This window comes from Paroedura picta, chromosome 4 (genome assembly GCF_049243985.1).
Source record: "Paroedura picta isolate Pp20150507F chromosome 4, Ppicta_v3.0, whole genome shotgun sequence".
Classification (NCBI taxonomy): domain Eukaryota; kingdom Metazoa; phylum Chordata; class Lepidosauria; order Squamata; family Gekkonidae; genus Paroedura; species Paroedura picta.
The window spans coordinates 61,487,077-61,513,789 of NC_135372.1; the positions used below are offsets into that span (position 1 = coordinate 61,487,077).

The 26,713-nt window shown below is 41.5% G+C and overlaps 1 protein-coding gene across 2 annotated transcripts in view; it reads left to right on the plus strand.

Annotated features, from left to right (window-relative positions):
• Positions 1–26,713, plus strand: part of LOC143835459 (uncharacterized) — a 398,092-nt gene that overhangs the window by 81,292 nt on the left and 290,087 nt on the right. Inside the window, exon 1 of one of the 2 annotated variants that reach the window (XM_077333092.1) lies at positions 5,270–5,616. The exons of the other annotated variant lie outside the window; for it this stretch is intronic. Within the exon in view, the coding sequence (XP_077189207.1) occupies positions 5,556–5,616 (61 nt within the window). The 5' untranslated portion in view covers positions 5,270–5,555. Of the gene's footprint in view, positions 1–5,269; positions 5,617–26,713 lie in introns of those variants that run through there. 2 annotated transcript variants of the gene reach the window in all.

The following is a 26,713-nucleotide window of genomic DNA, read 5'->3' on the forward strand; positions in this document are numbered from 1 at the left end:
GCAAGATAGTGCAACCTACCTATTAATTGTTAGTTTCAGTCAAAAGAGACTACCTATTTAACTTTCCACTCAGTATTTTCAGTTAGTGTTGTCAAAAAAAGAAGAAACAACTAATGTCAATAATATCGCACTTCACATTTGTCACGAACCGTGGCTGAACCCACTCAATCAGAGGAGACCCCTCAAACAAAACTGCTCCTGACACATGCAGTGCTAAGAAGCTAGTCTTTATTGAAGGGTCACATTAGATGATGTGAAAGCACAGCATAATAGGTGCAGGGGAACATTAACTGAGATGGAGGTAGGTTTCCCCTGTAGGGGGTTTTATAAGAGGGAAGTTTAGGCAGGAAGAGGGATTCACATCGGGAGAAACTATTGATCTAAAAAGGCATGGATAGCATGGAGACATCTGGTCTGCCCCAGCAGTTGTTTGTGGCAGTAAATGTCGAGCCTTCCCCAAACAAACCAGTCCTCAACAGCATCTCCCAAACTAACCAAGGACGAATGGGACAATAACGGTTCTCATGGTGGAGGAGGGAGAGTCATAAAGTTGGCCAAAAGACCAGAAGAGGTTCAAAGAGCCAAAGGAGGGAAGGAAGAAGCTCTGCAAGCTTCTAACTCAACTCTCCTGGCTGAGGCTGTAGATCGGATGTGACAATATTTGACTGCATAACATATATGCTTTTCACACAGAAATATACTTAGAAAATCAGGTTCTACTTAAATGCTATTTTTGCAGTCAGTGTTCTCCAAAATGGCTTCCATAAGTGGCTTCTTTGATTCCCCCTCATGTAATATTGCCATTCCTCACAGGAGTGCTAATATAAATGAAGCTTCAAATGTACAACGTGCACACACTATTTATTTTAAACAAAGCTTTAGAAAAAGCTTTATATTTTGCATTAAAAAACCAGCGGGACGCAAAGAAGTAGATTCTGTATTAGTAACAGCTAAGGTTACTTTTGTGGAGCCTGTGTTGTCTTGTACCTCTAGTAAAGGAGTCGGAGGTGTTTCAGAGCCTGACCTCTCCCATAACATAAGTATTTTTAAAATAGGGGGGAAATGTGCTTTATGAGGAAATGAGAGCAGGCCCAAAATGCCCTTTAATTTATTTTTATAATAAATATCATTAAATGAAAATGTTAAGCTATATATTTTTATTTTTCTGTGCAAAGCTTATAATGTAAGAAGGAGCCATTTCATGAGATGGTTGAAGTAAGCAGTTGCTAACAATGAAGTCACTATTTTATTGAAACCTGATCAACTTTCAGGGATAATTTGGGATATTGTAACAATATTTTTCAAGGCTGGAAAGGGGGAAAAAAACAACATCCAAAGAGCTTATATATGGAAGAAATGAAAAATGGTTACTATGGCAGCTCAAACAGGGCATGGAAAACTTGTTTCCAAATATGTCTGACTCCACCTTTTACAAACTCTGGTACATATATTTACTAATCAGTTATATGCACTACATTTTTATACTTATATACTATGCGATGTGTGTGATTTTAATTAAAACGAATTTAGAACCATAGATACATTCCAGGAACTTAATTCAATCAGGAATTGAATTAAAGTAGAGTAAGGAGAGGAGTCCTTTCTGTACTTTTTTAATTTGATGGCTCCTGGCCCCATTCTTCAACACTTCCATGAAAATGTCACATTCTTTATGGAAGGAAAGTGTGGAATGTGCCTTAACCACATCAAGTGCCCCATTTTACAGTTCAAGTTCAATTAATTAAGCTTCTCTTCTTCATGCATGAATGGCCATCTCTCACTTACACACCCATGGCATAGCTTGAAGGGAGCGAGTCAGGAAGCCAGTAAACAAATAAATAAACAAAAGGGCACATTACCAGTGTTATATATATATAGTGTTGTTGGTGAGTTGGGCAGGATGTATACCTTTAATTAAAAGAAAGAAAAGTCAGCCCCCTTTATGCATGGAAAAAAAATTAGACTCAATATGCTGAGACCAGGTTAATGGAAGCAATCTGTCCATGATGGAATGAATAGCAGGAAATATATGGGGATAGAAATTGAACACTCTTTACCAATGGAAGTGTGAAACAGAGAAGGATATATTACTAGAATTGGTGTATGTACGGAAAGCATACTTATTTATTTAATTTAAAGACTTATAGGCCACCCCTCTCCAAGTGGTCTCAGGGCAACTTGCAGTGCATTAAGAGTTTTAAAACCCATACAAAGAAAAGTTCACTAAATATTAAAAAATCATTAATCTAAATTTTTTTTAATTAGACAAATGTAAACTCAGTTCATCAAATCTTTGCCTATTGCACCTGAGAACAAATAGATAGCATACCACTATCAATCAGGTGCGAAAGATAGCAGAAGTAGGTTTCAGGCAGGGGGTCCCTTCAGATGGTAAGGGTGGTTTTGAACTCAACAAAATGGTGGAAGAGCACCATTTTGTAGTCCATTCCTGGTGGAAGAGCACCATTTTGTAGTCCATTCAGAACTTAGAGAGTTCTGTAATTTCCCATGTTTCTGCTAGCAGCTTATTACACCAGGCTGGAGCCAGGGTCAAGAAGGCCCTGGGTCTGGTTGAAGCCAAGTGCACCTCTGTAAGGCTGGAAGTCACCAGCAAGTTGGAATTTGCTGAGCAAAGTGCCCTTCGGAGAAAAAAGAAGAGTTTGGTTTTATACTCTGCTTTTCTCTACCAGAAAGAGTCTCAAAGTTACTTACAATTGCCTTCCCCTCCTCTCCCCACAACGGGCACCCTGTGAGGTAGATGAGGCTGAAAGAGCACTGAGAGAGACTGCTCTGTGAGAACAGTACAAGCCCAAAGTAACCCAGCTAGTTGCATGTGGAGAAGGGGGAAATCAAATAACGCTCACCAGATTAGAAGCCGCCACTCTTATCAAGCTGGTTTCTCAGTTTGCACATTAGATCTCTGAGGCTGATGGGTCTATTAAAAGACTGGCACAAAGTGAATACAGGCTGACCTGGCTGGGCAGACCAACAGATCAGAGCCAGGCATGGATTGAGGCTGAATGAGGTGGGCACCCATCAGCCCTCATGTTCCATTGTCTCCTTGCAGTGAGGTCTCCAAAGGCTGAGATCTGCCTTCCCAGCTTGGAAAAGACAGATCCCTATAATCCCTGGAGCCCAGGTGAGTAGCAATGGAGGGAGTTGCTCATTTTCCATGCTGTGCCAACCCTAGTTTTCAGTGAGGGGAAGTATAATAAAGCTGAAGCCTCATATTTACCAACAAGATCATGTCACATCTTTTTTGGCTGGATGCCATTTTGCGAGTCAATGCCATTTATATACTAATGGCACAAAAAAAACTACATTTGTTTTAATGGTCACAATGTTTCTGGTGTGGTTTGGTACGGGGAAAGGACTTCTGTTTCATTCTGCATAGGGAGAATCTATGTTAATATTTGAAATTTGCAAAATTAAATACAATGGATGCCTTGCATTGTTCACACTGAAATTACTCTCTGGTGCTAATGGTTCCCAGAGCATCAAATGGCTGAGACCTTGGGCTGATTCTGCACTTACTTTTTTCTGTTGTGGATCTTGCTGAATTCAGATCGATTTGAACTCGAGTCTTCCTCTACCCCCCCCCCCCCCAATTGAAACAGAAAATGTTCTATACACGATTGGGGAAGCTCAGAATGGGGGGGGGGGGAGCCAAGCACAGCAGGAGCCTCTTTCTTTTCTTGAATGATGGGGGGGGGGAAGAGTGTTGGAGACAGCAGAGGAGGCGGGGGAAACCAAGAGGCAAATCTCTGCTGAAAGAAGTTAGGGCTTCTGGAGCGCAGTCACTTTAAGACAAGCCTTGCAACTGGGAACCAGGAAGTCTTTGAACTGATGCCCTAGCCAATCAGGGAAGACTGCATTGGAGGCATGCAGCAGAATTAATTAGTAAAAAGCAGAGAGCTGCACATTTACTGATTCTGATTTTTCAAATATCAAGGCTTATATCTCCTTCTGGATATCGCAGGGGAAATGTAGAGTCACCGTGAATCAATCATGGATGTTGCAGGGGGAAAATTTAAAGTGCCCAAAATCAAAATGCAAATACAATTCAGTGGAGATTGGAGGGATTCATTCGAACTGGCATTGGGTAAAAAGCCCCATGCAGACTACACCCTTATCTACTACCACCAACAATCTGACAATGACGTACCAATAGAGCAAGTAGTGCCATTTGAAACAAATTCCTTGGCAGAAATTCAAAGCCATGTTCATGTACTCAGTGGAGAGGGGGGATAAATGAAGGCTCTAGCTTTGCATTTGAAGAATTCATTTCCATCAAAGGGCAGGGAGGCCACATATGACCAGACTCTAAAATTTCCTGATTGCACCACTGTTCAAGGCAGTCTTCTTTTTCATCTTCACTACACAATGAGGTGTACAGCAAAGTGTATGGGGTTATTCTGGTTTTTTTTGTTTGTTTGTTTTAGTAATGTCAGTAAAAAGCAGCCCCGTAGAAGGGTATATAGAGGTGAGTGGCTAAGAATAGATGTCATATGTGCTTTTCACAAGCGTGTTTTAGTGTGGGACAAAGAAGCATTGCATGGAGAAGAAATAGCCCCCAACTGCAAAGCTGTCCTGAGTCTGGATCCGTGTGATTACTTGTCCTCTTTAACAAGTCCTTTACAAGGAAAGTGATTAATACTGAAAAAGCAACACAATCTATTTTAGTGGTCTCCTCCTATGTAATTTTGAAACATCTCCCAAATGATTAAGCTTATTTAATAGAGTAACAGTTCTTTAGCTTAGCATATTTCTCCATCAAAAGCAGTATGCTCATTATTGCCTCTTCCTCTCCCCCTCCCCCTTGGATTTGGGGGGGGGGAGTGAAAGAAAAACAGATTACTGTAAATTTTGGCAGGCAATTCAATTTGCATCATTTTCTTAGAAGTCATGTGACTTGGATTTCCTCTTGTTTATGATAGATGGAAAATGCCTTCCAGATGTTTTTAATTATCAGAAGTTTTTTCAAGGAAGCAAAATGATCCTTAATAAAAATTGCCTCCAATATATCTATATCTATATGTCAATAAATTAGCATATCATAGCTAGCTTATCAAACTGCCACATACCGTATCAGGGTCATATGGCAGACAGAAGCCAAGTGAGCTGAAGAAAAATGTACTTTCAGTTCCTGTTCCCAATTGAGATCATTGTGTATCGCAACCCCAGGCCAAGCCCACAACGTGACTCTATTGGTCTAGGCTGCTTCTCTTCTGTCCATAAGCATAAACACCTTTCAACTGCATTGTTAAAGGAGAAAGAAGCAGCTTGTTGACATGATGCAGTTCTAAAGTTTGGAGGCAGGAGAAGAAAGAGCGAGAGATTGTATTTTAGCTCTTCCTTTGTGGTGCTGATGCAGTGCTGCAGGAAAAGGGTTTCCTTGCTCAGAAATGCTGGATGGGTGCCCAGTTTGCTATGTTAGGATCTGGAAGAAAACACAATAAGACGAAGGACGTCAGATGAATTGCCAGGGACATGCATGTAGGGTGCAAGACTGTAAACATAAAAAGACATTTGTCAGGCACTGAAGGAACTTGGCAATGGACAATGGTTATGAAACTTTAACAACCTACCCCGACTCAGCCCCTCTTATCCATGCAGGTAACTATCTGTTATTGATAAATGAGCTAAAAAATAACAAGCTGCCTATGTCCTAAACCCACATTTATGTGGGGGCAAGGAGAGGATGGCAGAATAAGAGAGTGCTTACATTGTATTGTTTTATTATACTGTACTTCTTTCATTTATTTTTCTTTCATTTTTCTTCTTTTATATACATATATTGTTTCCAAAGCCAGAATCTGTTAGAGGTACTTATGGAGGTGGAAAGTAATTTCTAACTGCTTTGGGAGATAAAAATTAGTACTGAATTGATCTCATGTGAAGTATTTTCTAATCTAGAGGGCATATTAAGTTCAGGCAGGACAATCAGTGTCCTGCTAGAACTTAGCATTTGTCCTCTGCAACATGTAAGTCAGGGATTCCCATCCAGTGTGCCAGGGTATACTGAAGTGGCATTGATGCACTTGAGGTGCACTATGACCTGTTGAGATTTTTTAATTATATATTTTAAACAAACTCCTTTATATGGGCAGGTCAACCTGACCCCTTCCAAAGTCACCAATGATGGGTCTGGAGGGGGGGGGGAGTTTGAGCCATTCAAACCTTTGCCAGCCAAGGCTCCTACCACCTTGCTGACCTGTGTCATTGATGGTGGCAGCAGCAAGTGAAGTAAATCCTTCCTTGGGGTTGGGGGTGGGTGGCTAGACAGTGTCTTTGTGGGGTTTCATTATATATGTTTTAAGTCAGGTGGTGGCAGATGGGTCTTCTGTGAGGTCTGGGAATTGGGTGATGGGGAAAGGGGCCATCTGAGGCCTAGAACCCACCAGCCTTGGGTGGTCAGGAGAGGGGCCTTCTGCTACTCCAAAAAAGCCCATCTTTACAGTGAAATGGGTTTCACATGGACAACTTATCAATGGGTTTCACCTATCCATTGTGCCTCATCTGTGGCAGAAAATTTGCTAATGGTTCTGTCTGGTGACCTCACTTGTGGCCGATATTGTTAAGAATGATCCTGGTATGCCTAAGTCACGGGGGTCACACCCCTGTTGCCGGAGTACTGGAACTTCAATCATAAAACTGGAGACAAAGAGTCAGATACCAAGTTCTCCTTTATCATATCAAAGGTGCTTAACATGGGAGGGAGCATGTCAGCATAGCCAGCTCAAAGTTGTATGGGCATCTTCCCCTTATATGCATTATTTTGTGTCCGCATTCCCTCACCTCCACCCTCACTGTCTGGGAGACGGGGGTTTACAGTCTATGCACCTGCCTCAGGGAGTTGATGTCTGCTTAAAAGAAAAAAAAGAAGTTTTAAGAGCATAATACAAAGTTATATTTTACTTCAAACCTGTCTGGCTGCGGTTTAGCAAAGTTGCTTCCAGAGCAGTTGTGGTAAGCCTGCTTAAACTACTTCAGAGAAATGAGTAAATTGAACCATTGACCCATTTCACAGAAACACCTGTCCTGAACTTTTAAACTCGTGTTTCTAAGAAACATCTGAGTACCCCTACTTGCAGTTCTGGCATGTGCTGCGAAATATGGGGGGTAAGGGGGACACAAAAGATTTTCTTAAAATGTAGTTTAGCAAAAAGACAAGCATGGTAAAGCTTTTCTTGCCTGACTCTCAATAAGGGTGCAGGGCCTCTGAGTAAAGCTGTGGCTTCCTTTCTGGGCATAGTAGAAGTTTCTACCTTTTGCTGCAAAAGAGCATCTAAAATCTATGTGTACAGTTTTGATCAAGCAAGCATTTTTCTTTTCTTGCTAGAGCTATATCGCAAGCAAAGTGAATTTTTATATTTTTCATTCTCATCAATGTGTCACTTGTTGCATGCTAGATACAAACAAACTGATCTAGTAAGCAAACACACCAAAATGGAACAGTCTGAAATCCCAGATCATGTAATATGTGACTCAAATACCCTAGAAAGTCTGTGTGGTGCAGTGGTTACAATGTCAGTCTAGGGTCAGGAAACCTATATTCAAATCTCTACATCAGGGGTAGTCAACCTTTGGTCCTCCAGATGTCCATGGACTACAATTCCCATTAGCCCCTGCCAGCAGATGGTGGCTCATGGGAATTGTAGTCCATGAACATCTGGAGGACCACGGTTGGCTACCCCTACTCTACATTATCATGAAGTGGATGACCTTGACAATCTCTCTCTCTGTCTCTGTCTCTGTCTCTCTCTGCCTAATTTTCCGTCCAGGGTGATTGAGACAATCATAGAATCATAGAATCATAGAGTTGGAAGGGGCCATACAGGCCATCTAGTCCAACCCCCTGCTCAATGCAGGATCAGCCCAAAGCATCCAAGAAAAGTGTGTATCCAACGTTTACTTGAAGACTGCCAGTGAGGGGGAGCTCACCACCTCCTTAGGCAGCCTATTCCACTGCTGAACTACTCTGACTGTGAAATTTTTTTCCTGATATCTAGCCTATATCATTGTATTTGTAGTTTAAACGCATTATTTGTATTTGTAGTTTAAACTGCACACAGCACTCCAGGTGTGGTCTGACCAGTGCCGTATACAATGGGACTATGACATCTTGTGATTTTGATGTGATGCCCCTGTTGATACAGCCCAAAATGGCATTTGCCTTTTTTACCGCTGCATCACACTGCCTGCTCATGTTTAGTTTACAATCCACAAGTACCCCAAGGTCTCGTTCACACACAGTGTACCTAGAAGTGTATCCCCCATCCAGTAGGCATGCTTTTCATTTTTCTGACCCAGATGAAGAACTTTACACTTATCTTAAATTGCATCTTGTTCTCATTTTCCCATTTTCCCATTGTGTTCAGATCTCGTTGAACTCTGTCTCTATCTTCTGGAGTATTTGCCAGTCCTCCCAATTTGGTGTCATCTGCAAACTTGATGAGTAGTCCCTCCACCCCCTCATCTAGATCATCAATAAATATGTTAAAAAGTACCGGGCCGAGCACCGAGCCCTGAAGTACCCCGCTACTAACCTCCCTCCAGTCTGATGAAACACCATTGACAACAACTCTTTCAGTGCAGTTCTCTAACCCAGTGGTCCCCAACCTTTTTATCACTGGGGACCGGTCAACACTTGACAATTTTACTGAGGCCCGGGGTGGGTAGTCTTTTGCCGAGGGATGTCGGCGCTGCCTGAGCCCATTCCACTTGCTTCCCCACCAGCGCCCCTGACTTCCCACCGCCTGCAGGGGGCGCTGCCAGCAGTAGCTGAACAGTGGCACGCCGAGGGGGAGCCCCAGTCATGGTGGCCATCAGACAGCACCAAAGGTCAGCTGTCAGCAGAGTGGCAGGGCAGCCCCCAAGGCAGCAGCCGTGGAGGAGGATGAGGAGGAGCCCCGGCCCAGTGCTGAGTGATCTACGGACCGGTACCGGTCCCCAGACCGGGGGTTGGGGACCACTGCTCTAACCAATTCCCTATCCACCTAACTATCTGAAAATCCAGATTGCAGTCCTTCAATTTATCCATCAGAACATCATTAGGAACCTTATCAAAAGCTTTACTAAAATCCAAGTAAACGACATCAACCGAATTTTCACGATCCAGCAAACCTGACCCAATTTCCACGATCCAGCAAACCTGGAGGGAATAATACAGGAGGGAATAACCTAAAACTAGCTCAGGAGGACAAGTCCTAGGATCCAGACCTCTGCATGAGGATATGTAGAACTGGGCCTTTGTTCCCCACCACCACCTCCTTTATTCCTCCCCCACACACACACACACACACTACTGGGATCTGATGTGATGCCAGTCTAAATACCACCGTGGAATAGCAACAATTGAATCTGGCTTGGATGGTGCCATAGCTGTCATAATATACCTCAAATGTTTTGTTGATTTGATTACAGCATACCTTATGTAGCTGCCTATTAGTAGCCAAAGTTTCAAGCCTAGGCAATAGGAAAGAAATACAGAATATACAACTGTAGTAATTAATTTAGAAATATTAACTTCTGTATTAAATTCCCATAGATTTTCCCTGAACCATGAAGTAGGAATGAACATTTATGCTCACATATGTTGATCATATTTGATGGATTGAAAGAAGTCTCACATTTCTTACTTGTGTGTTTGGGGGGGGAGTAGCGGAAGTCTGTAAAATATTTTTACATTAGTAGCTGAATGTAAAAATATCTAGACAATTAATTTTTTTTTTTTAAATAGACAATTAATTAACTCCCACCCAACTGGGGAAACCATTCCGGGGTTATCAAGTAACCACATGGTTGTACAAAACCTCTGTTGAGAAAGCCTGGAAAGATCCTCATGCTTGCATACTCTCAGTATTACCTCCCACCCATCACTCAGAGCATGATCTCTAATTTGATTTGTACCATACAGTTTACCATGACATTTGAACTGGCAAAGTTATGGATTTTTGTTTGCCCCACAAACCAGGTATGTAAGCCAGGGTGTGAAAGTTTGGTTTGCAAGGTAACCACCAATTAATTTACCACTTTCACATGTAAGAGCACATTCTGGTTTGTTCTAGAATGGCAGTAAACCAATGAATGATGAGTGGAGAAGAGTAGTCGGCTGAGTACAAGAAACCGGTGGGACATTTAGGGGCAGGGACATTCTGATATGTGTCACATCTGGTGTGAACCCAGATATGACATCAGTGAAACATGCTGGGATTCTTTCCAAAATATTCATGATGGAAGTAACTCCCTCACTTTCCTCAAGGGGGCAATGTTCCTGTGAGCAAGGGGATCTCCAGCTGTAGTGAAAGGCTTGGCCACCCTAGACTATAGTTTCTACATTTGAACATGAAAATACCTACCTGTCTTTTCATAACTTTTTTGGCATAAATCATGAACAACTGTATTATTCTTGTGCAAATAAAAAAGTTCATAATCAAATTAGATCTCATTTGGGTCTACTAACCTAGATACCATTATGTATGCTGTATATAACTATACTGGTAACTCTTTTCCCTCTCTCCTATAATAGTACCTGTAGTGACAGAGGTTGAGAAAGGAGAACTCTTGTCTTCTCTCTCCCTTTCCAGATTATGTAAGTGAACTGCAAACTCTTTCCATGGGGAAATGTGCAGAGAAGAGTGAGGTGCTAGTGAGAAAAGGGCAAGCCTATTCCCCTTGAGCTTGGGTTAAGGTTAGGAACAGCAGATACAACTGCTGCCTGAAGGAGTGATAGAGGAGAATTTCTGATGTTCAGCTTCACTGACTCCTGATTAGTTTCCAGGTTCAATTCAAAGAGTTGGTTATGACCTTTAGAACCTTAAGCAATCTGGTATCTGTATACCTCAAGAGCTATCATCTCCCATGTGAACTTGTGCTCATTCTTTTGGGTCATCTACAGTGATGATCCAGCACCAGAGGAGGTATGATGAATGATTATGCAGGAAAGGACCTTTTCTGTATCATTCCTCCAGGAAGCCCATTTAGCCCCTTCACTTCTGATTTCAGACATGTGGTCAAAATAGTTTTATTATTGACAGTATTGTGATAGATGGGCCAGCATAAGGTGGCTTCATAAGTTCATTTCATAGGGCTTTCATTATCAGATTCTGTTTTGCACTGATGTGCTGGAATTGCTTTTGTAGTTGGCATGCTTTGTTTTATCAGCTTCTTTTGGGTATTTTTCATTGTTCCTTTAAATAATAGCAAGTGATTCTAAATATTTTAAATAAATAAAATAACTGAGAAACATGACAATTGCTCTTCTCCATGGAGAAGGGGATAGTAAAAGCTAAGACTGGATTTACTCTACCCTCTGCCTTACGTGTGGGAGAAACTTCAGATTTTGAGTCACTGGGACAAGGAGTCTGAATTGATAACTGGACCAAGCTGCTGATTAGTATTTCAGGAGAAATCAGCCATTATTGTAGATGACCCAAAAGAAGTTGATCCCTCTTGGTTAGGGATAGTGAATCATCATCTGTAGAAGGTATCTAACAACTTTTCCTTTATAATATATGGAAGATTAAATTTGCTCTTCATGATAAAGTGAATGCCAGAAATGTTCAGGGAAAGAGGATATACTGTGGCTCTCAAGCATTATCCTCATCTTCATCATAAACAATGGCAATAAATAAAAATAGAACAAAAGTATTAACTTATATTTTGAATAAAATGGCTACCAAGTAAAACTGAGAGTGCATCCATCTAATACTTCCAGCCAAGACAAGGCTGTTGTGTATTATGAAGGACTAATCACATAGTATGTGAGACAAGGCTACCTGTGGGAGTAATATTATTAGTATTATTTTACAATTTAAGCTACCCCTGAGAATAAAGACAGGGAGGAATTTGTGGGGTATTTAGTAGCTGAGATCCAACAAAGAATATTTATTTGTTCATTAGGTTATTTTATGAACACTGTACAAATTACATAGATCAGTATTATACTGATCACTCTTTGTTCAGAGTTTACAAACCATGACTTGATGGAAAATAAAGCTCTGTCTAGTTTTGCATTGTATTGGGGATATACTACCACTTATTGGAGAGAGCAGTTGTAAATACAAAATACTAATTCTTGACAATATTTCCAACAGTGCACAGAATCTTTATTTAGATTTTTATCCCATCCTTCCATATGGCTCTGGGAGGTTTATATGGAACATTGCAGAGTAATTACATGGAACGTTGTAACAAACATAACAATCATAATGTAACATGTCAACCAGAACAATATTTTAATAGGAACAGTAACATTGATAAGTCCTTGGGAAGGTCGGATTGTTCGGTCATGGAAAGGGGTGTCTGGGGGGGGGGGGGAACCAGTGGATGTTTTGGGTTGGTTGGCCTCAAGCAAATGCCTGGTGGAAGAGCTCCCTTTTGCAGGCCCTGTGAATTTGTGAGAGTTTGGACAGGGCCCTGATCACTTCGGGGAGCTCATTCCACCAGGTGGGGGCCAGGACCAAGAAAGCTCTGGCCCTTGTTGAGTTCTGACGTACTTCTCTGGGGCCAGGTATCCATAGCCAATTGGAGGTGGTGAAGTGTAAGGCTCTTTTGGGAGTATAGGCAGGGAGATGGTCTCTCAGGTACACTGGGCCCAGACCAAATATGGCCTTGAAGGTGATCACCAAAACCTTAAGCTTAATTCAGAATTCAACTGGGAGCTAGCCGAGCTGTTGCAGTACAGAAGGACCTTTTTCCTTGTATATTTTGCTTTTTTCTACTCAAGCTCCTTGACTGCATTTGTGCAAAAAGCATGTATATGTAGAACAAAGTTTTGAGTCCAGTGGCACCTTTAACACCAACAAAGCTTTGTTCAAGATATGAGCTTTCATGTGCATGTACACTTCTTCAGGTATATGTTTTCAAAAAGTGACAAACTTCACAAAACAATATGAAATTTTTGAATATACCCTATAAACTAAGATCAATTTCATTTATACTTCCTTGGGAGTAATTTATACTTCCTTGGGATTGGGTAGGATGTATTTTGGCATTGACCTATTAGGATTGTCCTGAATGATTGCAACATGATGCAGGCATTGGTAGAAATAAGCCATATTGAATTAAGTGGAACTTCTGAGTGAACATGCCTAAGACTGCAGTATAATTCTTACATCAGTCATACATCACAGAGTTGTATCACTTACAGTCCAATCCTGTACATGTTTATCCCAAAGTAGGTTCCACTGTATTCAGTGGGCTGAATTTCCTGTAGATAGAATCATAGGTTAGTGACATTCCATTATTTCACTGGACTTTAGTTGGCAGCTGCTGAATCCCCCCCCCCCCCCAAATAGTGTCTTTGTTTGACTTTCAGTCATTTAGGGTACCCTGAAGTGATTTCAAATTCATGGTGTGGTTCAGACCTCAAAAATATCTTAATTTTAATATAAAAAGCCACATGTTGAACAACAAGAATACAAGCGCTATGTGTGTAACAAGACATTGCATACAGTGATCTATCCAGTCAAAGCCATCCTTTTCTGGACTTTTACTATCACAATTCAGCAGTAAACGTTAGTGTCCTGGCTAGGGTTGCCAGCCTCCAGTGCTTTTTGGAGATCTTCTGCTATTATAACTGATCCCCAGACGGCAGAGAACAGTTCCCCTGGAAAGAAAATGGCTGCTTTAGAGGGATGATTCTATGGCAGTGGTCCCTCCCCTTCCCAAACCCTTTCTTTTCCAGACTCACCTCCCAAGTCTTCAGGTATTTCCCTACCCAGAGTTGACATCCCTAGTCATGGCTCTGTGGCTGAGTGCATGTAGAAGGTTTCAGTTCAATTTCTGGCATCTTAAGGCAGCAGATGTTGGGAAAGACCTTGATTTCCTAATATCCAGGAGAACTACTGCCTATCAGTGTAAGAAATGCTGAACATTGTTCAGTGTAAGATATGTCCACATGTTCTCAAAAGGGGCTGTCATAAAGGGTACTGGAATATAGGCAGGTAAACTAGGCATGATTAAACAACTGACATATATGTGCTGATTGTAGAGGTGCCTTGTTAACCACCTTCAAAGCTATCTAGGTGAGTCAATAACTTACAAGGAAGATATTTTATGGTATCATTAATGAGGCCTGAAATTCACATGCTTCACTTACCCACAATCATCTCATGAAACTATCCAGCTTCAACTTATTTATTATGCTGTCTTCTCCTAAGTTCAGTACTGACTGATTGGCTGCAAGTGCAAGATTTCTTTAAATTCCTAAGTGAAGTGTCTCTCTAATGGCAACCATCATCCAGCTGCCTAAAGCACTGGTCATTGTAGTAATTCAATCAGCTTCCTGTGATCTCCCTCTCTAATTTTGAATGTTTCCCTTCCTTTCTTTGTGAAATAGGTGTGAAAGCAATTGCTATACAGTACAATTGCATCATATATACACATATAACCAAATCCTCCACATTTTAACTTTGTAATTTTAAATCCCTCTCCTGCTGGTAGTTTCCAGATTCCAGACAGTACATGCAGCATTACTGTGAAAAAAGGGTTGACAACTCCTGGTGGAGTAACCTTTGGAGATTTGGGGAATAGAACATAGGAAGGGCAGGGTTTGGTGAGGGGAAGGAGCTCAGTGAGATATAACGATTGCAAGGGTGGGATATACATTTAAAAAATAGTATTAGTATCCATAATATTAAGAGCCTCTTGTGGCGCAGGGTTTTAAGGCAGCCAACATGCTGACTGAAGCTCTGACCATGAGGCTGGGAGTCTGATCCCAGCAGCCAGCTCAAGGTTGACTCAGCCTTCCATCTTTCCGAGGATGGTAAAATGTGTACCCAGCTTGCTGGGGGGTAAACAGTGCTGACTGGGTAAAGCACCCCGTATTGAGTCTGCCATGAAAACGCTAGAGGGCATCACCCCAAGGGTCAGACATGACTTGGTGCTTGCACAGGGGATACCTTTACCTTTTTATCCATAATATTAATATCCATAGTATTAGTATCCATAGGCTCTACCCTCCAAAGCAGCCATTTTCTCCAGGGGAATTGATAATCTGGACTTCTGTGTGAATCTCTAATTCTGGGAGACCTCCAGACTCCACTTGGAGGATGACAATCCTGCTAAGATCATTTTATTAGACAGAAATCCTTTCTTTTGGGGTATAAGGTTATCTCAGTTTACAAATTCAGTGCGTGATCATTCTCAAAAGATATCTGATATGGAGCAAAGCATTAAGCCTTTTATAGTAGTTTTCCTTGACTGGGCCAGCCCTCAAGAGCGTGCTGTGACTTCCCCATCTAGTTAGGTTTCCCAGCTTGCTTGTTATGGTGGGCAACTTTCTGTCCTTGACCCCTAGGTTCCTGCTGCTGCTTGATGGAGCAACAGGAAAAAAATTGGGTGAAAACTGGCATTGGGTTACACAGTGATGCCACTTTGGAGTTTGTGCACAGGAGTGACATCATAGTGTTGGATGATCCCTAGAGCACCATCCAGCACCAGTGTCTGCACAGGTACAAAATGTCAGTACTAGAGATCTAGTCAAAACTGGTTTCTGAAAGCTGGTGGCTGAATGAAATATGACATTGTAATAATCAATAGTTTAAAATAATTTAAGGCAAATCTTTCCAAGGTGCATGCAGGATTTAGGAGGGAGATAAAATTCCCAGTTGGGCCTCTTGCCATATGTAGGGTATATTACTTCAGTAGTTATTATGTAGTAGTATGAAGGACTGATTAAAGCAATGATTAAAGCAGCGTACCATAGCTCTCTGACCAGCCTCTTCTACCATCTCGTATTTAGCTTTTTTCTGCTAGCGATATATATAGCTTTGTGTGCTTGTACTGCCATGCTCTTTAAGCAATAAGGCATGGACAGCAGGAAGATTGTGGCCACTGGAGCATGCCTGAAAGTATAATTAGGCATAGGGATTCAGGCAGATACCCGCCTGAGGGACCTGATTAAGGTCGATAAAAATGCTTTGTGTCTTTTTTATTTTCATCATGCTCAAGGGGAGTGTCTTACCATTAAAAGTTACATGCAAATAAAGTAGTTTTTGTTTTTTAATTGAACCAATGAGCAGTTCAATCCTGTCCAGTTTCAGTCAGAAGTCTGTCCCAGTATGTTAAATGGCATATACTCTGTCCTCCAATAGTTCACAGCCAAATGTTATACCCCAATTTTCATGCTTATAATACCTCAGTTTTCACACATACCCATAGGTAAAGGTAAAGGTATCCCCTGTGCAAGCACCGAGTCATGTCTGACTCTTGGGGTGACGCCCTCTAGCGTTTTCATGGCAGACTCAATACGGGGTGGTTTGCCAGTGCCTTCCCCAGTCATTACCGTTTACCCCCCAGCAAGCTGGGTACTCATTTTACCGACCTCGGAAGGATGGAAGGCTGAGTCAACCTTGAGCTGGCTGCTGGGATTGAACTCCCAGCCTCATGGGCAAAGCTTTCAGACGGCTGCCTTACCACTCTGCACCACAAGAGGCTCCTCACATACCCATATTATGTGTAATTCCTCTTCATAATGTATGTTGATAAATTGATCCTGCAATATTTTGCCCAAGAGGGTGGCTGTTTGTCCCAATTATATAACTGCCCTGCCAGACATAGAGGTGGAACACAATGCTAATGTTGTCTAAGGGAAGGGGGGAGGGCTTTTGAAAGACTCCGCCTTCCTGTGGCACACCTCCATTTCATTCATGCAATTTATGGCTGTTCCTTGCTCCCCAAGAGACCAATGGGCTGCAGTGAGAAGGAAGAGGAAGGGAAGTTCCATTCAGCTAACATAATGCTTTGCATTATCCAATACTGTTATTGAGATCCAGTCTGTTTCAAAATATACCTCAACACCTGCTGGGAATGAAATGACAGGGTGTATATTGCATGGCGCTTTAGTGTATGTACATGCAGTAACATGATGAATATAAGTGAAAGGTTACGAACACCCGCCTTACCATTCATAGGTAAAACATGGTCCTGGGAAAGGGAAGAAATGAACCCTGAAGAATGACAACTTTGAACATTTCAACAATGTATACCCCCAAAACTATAAAATAAAAATGGACAAATAAAAAGATTTACAAAGAGTCCATGACTTTTTTTCATTTTCATTTATCTTTATTATATTGCCTTTCAGATTATAGAAATTGTGATAAATAGATATAGCTGGAGTTTACGGATTTCTAAAACCCCTAACCCTGTCAAAAAGAAAGAAGGTATTATTGTATTGTAGGATACTAAAAGGGGAATGCAGTTTGAAGGAAAAATCATTGTAGAAAGTAAATTCATTCACTTTCGCATCCTGAAATCAGGTTTTGTAGAGGTGGAGCTTTTAATGTTGTATTTTATTATATTTACTTGTATCAAAGCCCATTTTAAAAATGGACTTGGAAAGTGCCAGCAGGCAGGACTGCATGAGAGGGTGGCCGTGGCTCCCTTTGGCCCACAAAGCGGCGCTGCCACAGGAAGCTCTCTTTGGCCCGGCAAGCGCTCTCGCCGCAGCTCCCCCCTGGCTCCCTCCCAGCAGGAGCATACCTGCGGGCCACAAAGCCCTGTCGCTGCCTCTCTCCTCGTGGGCGACAATGGAGGCCGCAGCCACAAGGCGTCTAGCAGGCAAGGAGGGAGGGGGGGAGCTGGAGGGGGAGGGTCAATTAGGGTGGACCTGGACAGACAGGGCACTGGACAGTCTCCTCCCAGGAGGCTGTTTCCCAAATATATAAGGGAGCAAAATAGTATTAAGGATAAGATAAGGATGGATGGATAGATAGTATGGAGATATGGTTGCCAACCCTTGACTGCCAATTGCTGTGGTAACATTTCTGACCAACCCTCTCCAATAAACAATTCCAGAAGTGAAGTCACCACCTTATATGACACTCCAAAAATCCTCCTGATTTCTAGGGTTTAAATGGGTTTCTAATATCCAGTTTTCCCCCATCACCTCATTGGGTGAGTACTGATAGTAGTTCTCCCACTAGTGATTGATGAATGGCAGTCCTTCCAGAGGTGCTTGTAAACAAAAAGTAAATAAATATATTCAGCCTTATCTGGCCAGAATGATGTAGTGGCACAGACCCTAAACAAAAGAGCCAGGTTTGATTCCCTACTCCCCCACATGCAGCCAGATGGATGACCTTGGGCTAGTCACGAATGTCATAGGGATGTTCTCAGAATCCTACCTACCTCACAGGCTGTCGTTTGTGGGAAGAGGAAGGGGAAAGTGTTTGAAAGCTGCTTTGGGACTCCTTTGGGTAGTGAAAAGCAGGGTATATTTTAAAAGTTCTTCTTCTCTGTGTGCCTCCACAATTAGAAATGGGGTGTATGGCCATCAGAGTTGTGGCACTGGATATACATACAGTTTTATTACGGTCATAGACCAGCATAAGAAACATACATTAAAACCAGGAATTAAAACATCTTAAAATATAACAATAGAAAATACAAAAGGTAGATTCATTTAAAACAGACCATTCTATTACGAATTTTGATCGCTTTTGCGCAGAACTTGGCAACTCTATAAGTTGTGTTGTTTTCTATATCTGCAAGCAGCAGAGAAATGTAAAATTCTCCTGAGCGCCCTGGGAATCTGCCTAGCAATGGAAGAATTAGACTAGTTCTGTCTGTCCAGGTCCACTTGGCACTGCAAGTGTGGAATGTATGTCTGACAATAGGGCAGTTTAGCTAAGAGAAGGGGATGACTAAAGGGACAAAATTTCAGGATTCCTGAATAAACTGGAACCAATTAATTTGGCAAATAATTAATAAAAAAATGAAAATATGGAGGACCTTAGTTCAGAGACTTTACACACAGAGTTGTCTGAGGTATGCATTTGTATACTACTTTGCAAACGTAGCATTTTGATACAGAATGGGTTCTGTGCCTTCCCTATATATTTTTACTCAATTTCATTATTTGCATGGTGTGCAAACGTTGAGATTTGATGGGAAATTAAAATAGTATTATGTTAGAAATATGTGCAGAGCCTCTTGTGGCGCAGAGTGGTAAGGCAGCTGTCTGAAAGCTTTGCCCATGAGGCTGGGAGTTCAATCCCAGCAGCCGGCTCAAGGCTGACTCAGCCTTCCATCCTTCCGAGGTCAGTAAAATGAGTACCCAGCTTGCTGCTGGGGGTAAACGGTAATGACTGGGGAAGGCACTGGCAAACCACCCCGCATTGAGTCTGCCATGAAAACGCTGGAGAGGGCGTCACCCCAAGGGTCAGACATGACCCGGTGCTTGCACAGGGGATACCTTTACCTTTACCTTTAGAAATATGTGCATATGGATTTAAATAAAAACTGACAGCTCAATGGTTAGCAGAGAGTAATGAAAATCCCAAGTCCAGGATGGTTTCTGGAAGCCCATAACATACTCAAATGTTAAGGGATGAGAAATAGGAAAAGACGCATTGGGCACTGGTAAAACTCAGAGGAATTGTTATGGGAGGGAGCTGAAAAAGACATTTGGTAATGTGAAATACATGTGGGTGGTTACAGGTAGCCAGGAAAAGACCACTAGTACAATATGTTAGGATATCTGGAAAGAAGTCTGCAAAAAATCCAGTGACATAAAATGGGACTTCTGTAGAAAAAGATTGAACAATCCTGGTTACAAAATCCTGGATACAGGATACAAAATTATCATGGTGCAAACTTTTGTGAAACAGAGTACACTTAGAGAGTTGACTCTATTGTACCATCTTCACCTTTTCAGATGAATGGGCTTTGGCTAACACAAGCTTATGCCACAATAAATGTATTAGTCTGTGATTTGCTATGGGGCTGTTAGTAGTAATTAACGTAGTGAAGATAAACTAACAGTGGCTTCAATCCCATGATAAATCTTCGCTAACAGAAGGCTTTTCATTCAGCAGAACTGGACTCCTTTGCCTGCACCCTTCTGTAGTAGCAGAAAATGATCCCTAAATTGCTGCTGTTAGGGGAAAGTGAACCCTCATGGACAGCATGGAAAGGGACTCAGAGGGCTGTAGAAGAAAGGAACTTCCCCCTTTCATTAGGGGAAATTTACCATGGAATTCAAGCTACCTTCAGCTGTGTATGCTCCCATATATTTTGTCCCACTATTGTCTGTGATTTAATAAGAAATGTTAATGTTTTGAAATGAGACTTGTGAATTGAGATGATCATGGGATAAACACGTAAACTATGAACAATAATGTCTCTATAACATATCTTTAGTGTTCTATAGAAACTAGCCATCTTCAGGATGCAGCTTAAACAGAGCTGAATGATTCCTTCAGTACCTGCTCTGCTTCTTGAGCATTGCCAGTTTTTTTCTGTCAGAGGAATTGTGTTTATGAAGGATGCATTTGTTACATTTCATTTCAGTCCTGGTTCCACAGTGATTTCTATGTGTAATTTCAGCACAGTGGCTGGTTGCCCTAGTGTATTGGTGCAGTAGTTATTTTAGTGTACTAGTACCACAGAGAAACCTTTCAAAGAACTGACAATTTATAACCATTCAGGTTTTCCCAGTCAGAAATTCTTTTTCTCCAAATAGTTTGTATTGTACATTGGGTTATTTATTTACTGGAGTTTAGAAGATCCATATGATTTTCCATGAGATGCAATTGTTCACTCTGTAAATAGAAAATTTCTGCTTGTCAGTTGTGTCACACCACACTACCAGAAACATTTTTGTTCTTTTAAGTTAAGAGGTCATGATAAAGGAAGTTTCATCAGGCTGAAAATCTTTTGGGTTTTTTTTAAACTTGTTGCCTCCTGCAAGAAAAATGTGTAGATTTCCCCCTCACTAGTATTACATACTTCATTTTAGATAATTGATCAAGAATGAATAAGGATATCAGGGCATATCTACTAAAATACTGATCAGTTTTCAAAGCAACTTAACGGAAGGAGCAGATTTTGTTGATAATCCTTTTAAAATGAAAATTCAACACGGATACATTATGCTTAAGTGACAAGAAGGGTCTTAGCTAAACCAGTTAAAGCTGGGAGATTGAACTCCAGCTGCTACTGAGTAGTTAACTTCCTTCCAAAATGTACGTATTGCCACCAGTGAAGAGGAAATGGCAAAGGGTTAGGAGGTCACTTAAGTTCTGATACCAAGATTTTTTTAATTAGCATATAAATCTCATGTGTTTTAGACTAGCATTATATACATTTCTCATTGCTGAGGCACACATTTCTTTTTTTTAATTAAAATTTGGTGGTACATTTATATCCAAGAAGGCAGTAAAGAGACAGCCTCAGAATAGTGCCTTATGCAGAAATGCAGGGAGTAACTGATATATCACTTTTATCATACATCCAAGGAGCTCAATCTGTGGTGTTATCTTCACAGCAACCTCAGTGAGATAGGTTAAGCTGAGAGACATGACTGGCTTGAGGTCCCCTAGTGAGTTTCATGGATGAACAGGGGTTTGAACCTGGGCAGAGTCTGCACTTACTTTCTTTATTCCATTGTCAATCCTGTTGAATTCAGATCACTTTGAACTCGGATATTCCTCTCCTCCCCCCTCCCCATTGAAACAGGAAAGTCTTCTGCACGTGGTTAAGGTAGTTCAGAAGGGGGGAGGAAGCCAAGCCTCTTTCTTTCTTTTCTTGAAGGGGGGGGAGAGGAGACAAGCAGGGAGCCTCTTTCTTTTCTTGGAGGGGGGAGGGAGAGGATTGAAAAAGGCAGAGGAGGGGGGAAAAATCCAGGACCGACAGAAGTTGAGAGAAATTAGGGGCTTCTCCTTTAAGGCAAGCGTGTCACATGTCTAGGTGTGGCCTATCAGAGGTTCTCTACCATGGAGCTTTCTTTCCCAATCTTTCCCAATCCTGATATTGAGGATTAAAAGCAGTCTGAGATATCGCACAATAAAGGTAGGGTCGCTCCGGATCAATCCTTCTTGCTGCAGAAGGAAATTTTAAATTGTCCCAAATCCAAACGGAAATCGCATTCTGTGTAGAGGGCAGGGATTGAATTGACCTGGGGTTGGAATAAAAGCTCCGTGCAGTTTACACTCTGGTATGCCCAATCCTTGTTCCACTAACACCTTGTTACTTTTAGCAGAGTTTAAATATGAAGAAGAAGAGTTGGTTCTTATATGCCACTTTTCTCTACCCAAAGGAGTCTCAAAGACTGTTTATGCACTGGGAACTTCACTGCCCCAGCTCCTGTGCAGAAACACAAATCAGGGGCGGATGAGGCACACAGAGCCAAATGCTCCCCCGTGTGGATGCAGGAAGAGGTGGGGCAACCTGCCACAACTAAAACTCTAGCCTGTAGCCCAGCATGAAACCTCCTGTGCATAAATGGTTAAAGCAGCAAAGAGGACAGAGCATCAAGCTGCTTAAAAGAATAAAATAGTTTTATTATAAAGAGAAACAATTGTATATAGAGGCGATAAAGACCTGTCTAACTGTTCTGTTGTCTTTGTGCAGATCTTGCATATTGCAGTAGTTGCACCATATCTATCAGACCTGAAGACAGGTTAGCAAGTAGGTCTCTGTATTATAGAATCATATAATCATAGAGTAGGAAGGGGCCATACAAGCCATCTAGTCCAACCCCCTGCTCAATGTAAGATCGGCTTAAAGCATCCCTGATAAGTATCTGTCCAGCCATTGCTTAAAGACAGCCAGTGTGGGAGATCTCACCACATCCTTAGGCAGCTGATTCCACAGTTAAACTACTCTGACTGTGAATATTTTTATTGATATTTTTAAAGTTATAATTCCATTTGTATCCTGCCACTCCCACATAGTGGCTCATGGTAGGTAACAATCATCATTCACAATAAAATCTAATAAAATACCATAAGCCTCATTAAAACCCCACCCCACCCCTGGCAGTGGCCTAAACACCCTCCTCCTTGCTCAACAGACTTCAACAGCTACCTCCTGGGGCTGCCCGGACATCCTGATATTTCAGCAAACTCAGGGAGGGACCCAGATCTCACTCACCCTGACATCACTCAAAGATCTGGTGGAGAAGCTCCATTTTACAGACACTGCTGAACTGGGAAAGTTCTGTCAGGGCCCTCAGCTCTCCTGGAAGCTCATTCCATCAAATCAAGGCCAGGCCTGAGAAGGCCAGAGATCTCCAACAGATTTGCACCTGCTGATCCAAGAGCCCAACAAGGGGCATAAGGAGGTAAGTGGTCCTGTAGGTATACAACACCCAGAATGTGGATGGCCTTAGAGGTTAACAACAAAACCTCAAATCTGATCTGGACTGCAACCAGCAGCCAATGAAGCTGCCTCAGCACAGGCTGGATGTGAGCCCTCCAAGATGTTCCAGTAAGGACCCTAGCAGCTACATTTTGCACCAGCTGCGATTTCCAGGTCAGGGACAAGGGCAGGCCCTCACAGAGCGAGTTACAAAAATCTAGTTGATATAGTTCTCCATGTAGTTGAAACCCATTACTGTGGGTCCTATCTTCTGTTGTAAATAGGAATCTTTCCCTGCCCTCCTCTGACAACCTTTCAAATAGTTAAAGACAGCAATCATGTTCCCTCTCATCCTCTTCTTCTGTAGACTGAGCATTCCCAAGTCCCTCAGCTTTCCTCATAGGATTTGGTCCCCAGGCCCTGGATCATTCTCCTCTCCTCTGAACTCAATTTTGTCCATGTCCTATTTGAAGTGAAGTATTTAGAACTTCACCCAGTTGGATCGATCATTCAGTTTTTCCTGATTCAAAGACATGGAAGAATCCTTTGTCCTGATAGGGTATGGATTGCAACTAGCACCTCACTGGAGACTGAGTTTGTCTAATCACTTTTTAAAGCCAGTTGTAACCATGGCATCTTAAAGCAGCAGATTCCATAAAATAATTAGGTGACAAAGTACTTTTTAAAATCTTCCCCAAATCTGTTGTCCATACATTTGTAATATTATAGAAGTGTAAAAATTATCCCATTTATCCATACCAAACATAGTTTTGTAAGCCTACTGTGACTCACACAGAGTGCCTACCACTCTCCACTACCTCTCTCCTTCAGGTTATGGTCCATTAGTAGGTCAGGACATCACATTTGCCACCCTCTTGTCTCTTTTAAAATCTGTAGTTATGAGCAGCTCACACCTCTCATTCCCAGAGACACTGACAGACAGGGTAGGCAAGCTTTAATAATTAGCCCCCACTCAAACAGAGCTATTGGGCTTGGGCAGTAAAACACTATTTCAAACACTCACTGCTATCACTCATTCATATCCTATAATATAAATATAGACCGAGGTATGAAATGGTCAGTGAGTGGGCGGGTGGATGGTTCTTTCCCTCAGACAAGCAGCCCACAGGATTAATCTAACAAGAAAACTTTTATTTATGATATGAACAAAGTGCTGAGGAAAGTAAAGAAACGACATTTCACTTCCATTGAACTTTTGGACTGAGGTTGTATTTTTACAACTGGGATCTTTTAGCTACAAATTTCCTAATTTCAGTCAGTTCTAGCAGCTCTTCTGTACAGTTCCCCTCAATCAGAAAAACCCTTTTCACTTCAGCCCTCAAACTGTCAACTTCCCTCTCTGCTACTAATCCTTGTCATTTTTTTTTACTGTTATTTTCAAGTCTCTTACTTCTGTTAGCTCACGTTGGTTCCTCTTGGAGAGGTGGGACCTAGTCTGTCTGTCATACGTACGTCAGCAGTCTTGTTGCTAAATGTCAAATGCCTTGAATAATTTAGACTTTGTTTGAACAGAAGGTGTTTCATACTATTGATCATTTTGGCTGCTTTTGAAAAACAGTTTCCAGCTCTGATTTCCTGTTTGAGGTAGGATGTCCAGAACTGTACACAACATTCAAAATCTGGCCACATCACAGACTTGTATTAAGGAATCATGATACTGGCATCTTTCTTTGCTGTTCCTTTCTTATAGTCTCTGGTTCGGGATTTGAATTTTTCTCTACCAATATACTCCCAAGTTTTTGCACAACATGATTAGAATACTTATACCACTTTATACTGTGTCCGTATTGCTAGCTGCAAGAAAGGAAAGACATCTGTGCTTTTAAAAAAAGAACTTTATCACCATTAATCTTACCCTGGTGTATTCTTGAAATTTTCCCCCGGTGGTACATGATCAAATATACAATATTGGCATCCATTTTAATGAGAGACCTACTAGTAGAGGACCTACTTTCCATACAAAATGCCCTGATTCAGTCCCTATAATAACTAGTTAAAAATTTCTCAGGTAGAAAGGTTGGAATCCCAGAGAGCCACTGCTTGGTAGCAGTTGACTCCATGATCTAATTCACTATAAAGCAATTTTCCAGTTGCAGGTCTTTCTGTATTCCCCGTAAAAGTCAGTGGTGGTGTAAGAAAGTCAGTTGATGTAAGAAAGAATGGGCAAATCTTTAAAGCAAGAAAATGGAGGGGTTTCACATGTGAACACACACTGAAAATTTATCTTCAGCCTAGGACAGAATGGTGGTTCTAAGCCACTGTGATTTCTAACTATGAGCTCCATATTCTCTGCAAATTGAATTATATATATTGTTTGGGGCTTCACTTTTTATGACTCAAGCACTACCTCCCTGGCCTTTATTATATATCGGATGTTTAAAGAGTTTTTGCATGTGCATTATTTACTTGACCATTGAAAAAGAACCTCTGGGTCAAAACGCATTTGGTGATTGGTCATAGCATATTGTAACTATTAACGTTAATCTTGGAAATTGTACATGCAACATTTCATTGGTTGCTATAAATGTGGATTTATGTTTTTAATGATATGTTTATTTGTAGTTTTTAATCATATTTATGTGCACCTGACAATAAATAATTGTATCTTATTCTAATTTTAAATTTGCTCAACTTTTGGGTTCTTAGCAGAAATCCTACCCTCCCTTTCTCCATCAGGTCCTCCAGACCAAATGGAAAGAACTAGTCCTTCTCTGTGTGATTCCTCAAGGTCATTTGAGTTGCCTCTCCCACCCTGTTCATTTCCCCAATGAACTTCAAGGATGTATACTGTTTGTGCTAGAATTCCTGTAGTTCCTGGTATTAACCAAATAGGAAAAAAAAGTGCAATGGAACCTTTAAATCCAACAAAATTTTATTCAAGGTGTGAGCTTTTCATTCTGCTACTCCAGACCAACATGGCTACACACCTGAAATTGCCCCAGTAGAAAAGAATTATTTTGATCTGTTAGTGAGATACTTTCTACTTGACTAGAAAGTTCCCATTGGCACTGTTTGTGGTAGACTAAAATTCTTGCGTGGGAGTGGCAAGAGAATAATGATCAGGAAGTGATACTTGTGCAAACTGGAAGGAAGGAATAAGGTGGGCAGTCAGCTAGATTCTAAAGAGAGATCCTGACTGGCCTCATAACATGGGTAGAATCACCAAGAGAGATGGTAGGCAGTTCAGGCTGGTAGTTCACAGGAGGCTCTTGAACAGAGGTGTGCCTGTGTGTGTATCCTGCAGAGTCTTAATAAGGTCCTTCACACACACAAAAATAAAATTTGGCCTTCTTAGTAGCCCCCTCCCATCCCCCCCCCCCCATGATTTGAGCATTTCTACTATTTCTGTTATGGGGTTCAACCTGCATTCACAACTAACAACAATCTTCAGAATACCTTATTCTAGCAGCTGTAAAGATCATATTGTTGTTTTTTTTAGCATGTTATCATTTAATGATAATTTAAAAAGTGGAAGTTCCAGAGTGCATATGTGAAGAACATTTAAGCACCAGAAAGTTTGCAGTGAGAAGTAATCCCTGTCCAGCTTAATAATCCCTGTCAAAATAAATGCATGCATAAAAGGTAAAAGGTATCCCCTGTG